General features: G+C 52.1%; 1 protein-coding gene across 1 annotated transcript; it reads left to right on the plus strand.

Moving 5' to 3' along the window:
• The first annotated feature begins 517 nt into the window (after positions 1-517).
• LOC117836992 (uncharacterized) lies at positions 518-3,590 on the plus strand. Its single transcript, XM_034716526.2, has 2 exons — positions 518-1,369; positions 2,802-3,590. The coding sequence occupies exons 1-2, from the start codon at positions 1,004-1,006 to the stop codon at positions 3,393-3,395; spliced, it is 960 nt and encodes a 319-aa protein (XP_034572417.1). The 5' UTR covers positions 518-1,003; the 3' UTR covers positions 3,396-3,590.
• The last annotated feature ends 2,444 nt before the right edge of the window (positions 3,591-6,034 follow it).

Raw genomic sequence — 6,034 nt, forward strand, 5'->3', positions numbered from 1 at the left:
AGCTATCGTTCCTGAATAAAGGACATCGATCTCAGTAGAAGAGATACAATCCCATCTTATTTCCCTGTCGGCTGAAGGATCCCGATCCAGTACTGGAGACAACATGGACTGAAAGAACTGGAAAATTCAGGCACATGACATGTAGCATTATCTATCCTAACAAAACCGGTGGCACAGGACGACGGGCGCTGTTCTTCCCGGAGAATCAAAATCCATTTAACAACTGGCCAAACCAAAACAAATTAAAAAACAAAAGTTAAGCTCATTTCTCTCGCAGAACTGTATTTCAACGTTGAAATAGAAGCTGCTAGCGCTGGCCATCTGTAGTAGTACGTGCTAGTATTAATGTGCCGCGTCATGAGGCCTGAAGACGACCGTGCCGAAGCGATCGACATGAGCTCCACGCAAGATCTATCCATTTTCTTTGATAAAAGAAACCATCATACAATTTCATGGAAGATACAATAATCCCACGTCTATATCGATCATTCCTTGGGATTCGCCTGTTTCAAGCATTTGTAAACATTCTCGTTGCAAGCTTGCTCGCAGCTTGAACAATAGACTAGCTAGATTTTAATTGAATGCACCCCATCCTCCTCTGGCACCAGTGTTGCGCGGTCTCGCTACGAAGCGGTCTCCAACCGCTGCTCTCGTGTCATAGGCGACCGTGACTTAAAAATTCCTCCGCGCCTTAGCTAGCTTTCGCGAGCTGATGCTGTTCCATTCCATGAATTGCAATCATGACCCCCGAAGCAACACCCGGTGCGCCTTGTTAGAAAATTCGTCTCCGAAATCCTCTTCCAAATCCCATCGAGCACGCAGCTCGCATATAGCCTGAAGATTCTAGCTCCTGGTCAAGCCGACCCAAGGTTATTACAAGAGCAGAGGAAGCTTGTTTCCTTGTGCCGTGGCGGCATGTCTCGGATGGGCTGGCCGTCGTCGTCTTTGCCGGCTGGTCACAGCGCGCTGCTCTAGCTAGGTAGCGGCGGGGATTATTGGGACCATGCCTGTGCTCGACGAGGGCTGGGCTGGAGCAGGCGGCGGCGGCGGCGTCTTCGACGATTCCAAGAGGCAACGGTGCTCCTGCCTGCCGTTCTGCTTCTGGGGCGCCAGCTCGTCCAAGCCCGCGGGCGCGCCGGCGAAGAGGAAGCGGCGGCGGCGGCTCAGGCTCAGGCTGTCGTGGCTCGCGTGGCCGTGGTTCTTCCGGAAGGGCGGCGGCAAGCGCAAGGGCGCGGGCGGCGACGGCAACGAGAGCAAGGGGAGGAAGCGGAGGGGGAGGCGACTGCTGCTGCTGCTCACGGCGTCGCTGCAGCCCAAGAAGGCGCTCGCGTCCGTCGTCTCCGGCGGCAGCGCCCTCCTGCCGGCCAAGGTACGTCGAGGCCCATGATCTCGAGCAGTTGATCGGTGCTACGCGCTAGCTCTATCGTCGTCGTGACCAAGACTACTGCTTGATTGATCGATCGATTGTGTGCTTTGATTTAATTATTGGTTAATTTTGACGTCGACCGGATCATTCTTGGCGCGTAACCGGTGTACGTAGTTAGTCGGGACTGAGTTGGTGGGTGGTTTAACGGGATCGGCGTCATGGCGATGCGGGAAGCTGCGTGATTGACCAACCAACGCCGTCGTCCTTTGCGTCGCTGTTGTGACTTGTGAGGTTTTGGGCGCGGCGCGACTATGGCTTGTCACGTGGGTTTACTAAAACGTCGTGACTCGAAATCGATCAGCTTTTGGTACTCTTCATGGTTGGAATCCTTGGATTCGTGGAGAAATCATGAAAGGATTGAATTTGAACTTTTTTTGTGTGTTTCTTAGCATTCACTAGAGGACAAGGTAGAGAGATTCTCAGCTGCTGGCCGGATTTTAAAGTCCTTAGAATAACTATTTTGAAGAGAGCAAATGGTAATAATAGTACAACACTAACTAAAAGCCTCACGTTCGCATTAGCATTTCAGGTGGTTTTCACACTCGATTTTTGCTCCTCCTTATCATTGTGCCAAAATCTTTGAGGTTCACCCACTGTCGACTGCCTTAGAAGTAAGGGTGGAGCTTCATCCAGACTAAAGAGTGCAATGGCCCCTCTGCCTAAAGTAATTTATCACTGATTGAACAGTAAACTTGGTATTATTCATCCATGTTCAGTGCTCCGTTCCATTGACCATCCCCGCCTGAATTTTGGGTCAAGCTCTGCCTCTACTTAGAAGAGCCCATGGCGGCAGTACAATCTACTCTGCAGGTTAAATTCTCAACTAGATGAGTTAATCTTCTTAAGAAGTCAAACAAATACTATATGAATTCAACCTTCTTTGTTATTTTGCCAAAGGCCTAAATAAAACTATAACACTTTGACACCACCTAGTTCGCGTCCCTAGTCTTTGCCGCTAAGCAAATCAGCAAAACCTTAATTAAAAAAAACAAATCAGCAAAGATACGAGCCGTAGAATCTGGATTTTTCAATTCTAGCCTTTCGTGGGCGACAACAAGAAGCAAGCTAAGCGCGATACTATACTTGTTCTTGTTGCTTTAGCTGGGCCCATGCGCCGGTGATGATAGGAACCCTTACCTTCCTGCCACTGTGCTACTGGTTCATATTCCCTGGATTCTGATTTCTGAATGCATGCCATGCCAATCATTTTCGTGCCATGCTGCCAATGGTCAGCTTTCATTGCAAAACGTGCTGCTGGACCAGGCATATTCTGAATTTCTGATGTAAACTAAACGGAGCTGTTTATTTGGTCGTCCATGTCATCGCTCAGCCGCTCTCATTCCCATGCATGCATGATGGTCTCTGCACTCTGCAGGTGAGCAGTTTCGGTGACGCCAAGAAGCAAAGCAACCGCAAGCCACGACCAGCGGCAGACGACGGGCCAAGCGGCAGCAGGCATCCGCAAGCCTCGACATCCGCTGCGGCCACGAGGACCAGATGGACGAGCACAGCGCCTGCTCCTCCTCGGCCAGAGACGAGCCAGTCGGGCCCGAGACCAACCGATGGCCCAGCTGTCGTCGCCGGCCGCACCTGGCGAGCCCCGTCGAGGCGGCACTCGTTTCGCCATCAGTCCGAGCGCACCGGGCTGTGGACGGCGGCGACGACGCTGGGCGTGATCGTGCTCTTCGGCCGCGTCACCGCGGTGGTCTTCCTGTGCTCGTGCCTGTACGGCGCGCGCTTCGTCCGGGCGCGGCTGGGCGGCGCCGGCGCCAGCGCCAAGGCCACGAGCAGTGGAGTTGCTGGCGGTGGTTGCGGTAGCCGGCGGTTCGGCGACCCGGCGGGGGTGGCCGGCGAGAAGGTCGTGGTGAAGGCGGAGCCGTGCGCCACTGAGGTGTGCAAGAAGAAGGTGGTCATGGTGGGGTTGCTGGAAAGGCCAGGCAAGACGGCCTCGTCGCGCTTTGGTAGGTGATCATCACAAGCTGACGTTGTAAATGATGCCATTTAGTTAGGGCTTTTGAACAGTTTGGGGGAGATAGCACGGTGTGTGCCGGTGGTGATGCAGTTTTGCTCTTGTTTCTCTTTGGTGAGATTGGCATGGAGTAGAGGTCTCAGGCCTGTATATGATTGGATTGGTTTTTGGTTATGCTCAGTGACTGGCATGTCATTCTATGTTTTTCTATTGGGCGACTTGGGCACAGCACAAATACAGGAGCTTCAGGGGTTCTAGAACAGCAGTGCCCCCATCCTTGAATGTGATGCCAGTTTAGTTGAATGGCGTTCTGTCAGGTGAGCTAAGGTTCCAAAGATCCAAACAAAGGGTAGCAACAGTTTCAAAAGGGACTAGAAAGAAAGATGGCAATGCTTTCTTTCTTCAAATAAACTAAACTTAATAGCTGTTGTAGCTAAGAGGTTCAGGAGTGGTAAATCGTTGGGCCAAATTGCACCAATATTAATTCTTGCAAAATGTTTTGCTTTATCCATCAAGTGAAACTGAGGACCGTGAACTTTGAGAAGGCAGAAGCGTAGTCATGTAGTTTCCAATATTTGTAACCCTCATTACTAGTCCCTCAAACCGTGCCCCGCACAGGCTCGTAAATTTTAGAGATAGAAGTATTAAAAACTTATGAAAAATTAGGTTGTTGATAATCAAAATTTCTTACCTCCTCTTTCTACCTTGTTAAATACTAGCAAATATGTTCATGCTAGTGGTGTCGGCTCCACCAGCCGTAATGGTGGATTATTGACAGTAGGCAGGGAAGGGATTGAGGAGATTGATTATGTTCATTAGCTGGCGACGAGTGGAAGTAGGAGTCACCGGAGATAGATGGGGAAGCTTATTGAAGTTGAAGAAGATGGCACCAGAGTTAGAGAAGGAGTTCTAAAGGAGCCCAAAACTTTGCATTTGATGGCTTCTTTGGTTCTTCTTAATGAAAAACTTGTCCATATGGGACGGGTGATGTAGGCACTAGTGGTATTGTGTATTGTGCCCTCTTGGAGGCACTACCTTATAAGTTCTCAAGCACTCTGTACTCTATGGTAGCTATGGATATTGGTTTTTTGTCTATCCAGTGTGGTCTGTGTCATAGCCTTTATATTGAGCTGATGAATTAACCTCTCATGGTTAGAACTGTCTTAAGCTATGATTCCGCTATTGCCCTAGTTGGGGCAAAGATCATCAGAAGTCGAGTTTATGAAACATTGGCTACTCGATCTACAGATTGTTGAGCTCTCTTTTCCTTCTTTTTCTTTGTTGTAGTTCTTGTTTACATCAGCGATGTATTTTTGCATTCTGATGTCTTGAGCTACTTATATCTTAAGTGTGCTGATGTTGGTATATACGGTGGCTACATTCTTATAATAAGTGTGGAATGATGCATTCTCAAAAGAGGAGGCCTGAAATCATAATTTCATCCATTATCTAAAAAAGGCCAGAGTGGAAAGCCTCCTTATTAAGCCCTAGATAAAACCCTAATCGATTAAGTGCTGCCAACCTATACCAGCGGGGTGGTGCATGTGAACACCCACTGACTGAGATCATCACCATACGCCGGCTATTTTTTTACACCTTTAGGGGGTGTTTGGGAAGGGGGGCTAAATTTTAGCCCCCCATTTTAGCCAGATTTTAGCCCTTCTCATCCAAACACCTAGGCTAAAATGAAGAGGCTAAATTTTAGCCCCCCATTTTAGCCAGATTTTAGCCCTTCTCATCCAAACACCTAGGCTAAAATGAAGAGGCTAAATTTTAGCCCCCCATAATCCATTAGCCCCTCCAAGGGGTGCTAAAATGGACTAAAAGGGCTAAAAGTGGTCCCCCTCGTCCTAAATTCCACCCCCTACCCCCCTCTCTCTCCTCCCCGCACTCTCTCTCCACTCCCTCTCTCTCCCCGCACGCTGTCTCCGCTCGGCCCCGCCACACGTCTCGCCGGCCCGGCCGCCTTCGTCGAGCCCCGCCGCCTCCGCTGCGACCCCGCTGCCCCCTGTCTCTCTCTCATCCCCGTCGCGCTCTCTCTCTCTCTCCTCCCCCACCGAGCTCCCCATCCTCGCCGTAGGCCGCCGGATCTGAGGCGAGGATGGCGGTCGCGACGTGGAGGCTCATGGCGAGCTCGAGCTCGACACCCTCCCCGCGTCGCTCGAGCGCCCGCGCGGCACGCTCGGCGAACTCGAGCGCGCGCGCAGCGCCGCCGCCCTCCCCGGAGACCATGGCGACGTGCGCCTGCTTGAGGAGGAAGGGCCCTAGATCCAGGTTGTCGAGCGACTCGTCAGCCTCGGGGCCCGGCGCAGCGGGCGTGGGCTTCCTGGGCTTGGCGCGCGAGGAGGTGGACGGGGACGGGGACGGCGGCGCCCGGCGGGGAAGCGGCGACGAGAGGCGACGCAGCAGCGGGGCCACCGCTAGGGGCGAGTTGTTGTTCGTGGCGAGGCCTGGCATGGCAGGCGGCGCGGAGTTAGGTGGCTAGGTGGAGGGAGGAGAGCTGGAGAGGAGGTGGCGACGACTGGATCGAGCTTTGGTAGCAGTAGTCAAGGAAGGGGAGGGAGGGAGGTTGGGCGGATGCGGCGGTCAGCCTTGGGAGGGCCTCGAGGGAGCAGAGGGAAGAAGTTGAGGGTAAAGGA

This window comes from Setaria viridis, chromosome 9 (assembly GCF_005286985.2).
Source record: "Setaria viridis chromosome 9, Setaria_viridis_v4.0, whole genome shotgun sequence".
NCBI lineage: Eukaryota > Viridiplantae > Streptophyta > Magnoliopsida > Poales > Poaceae > Setaria > Setaria viridis.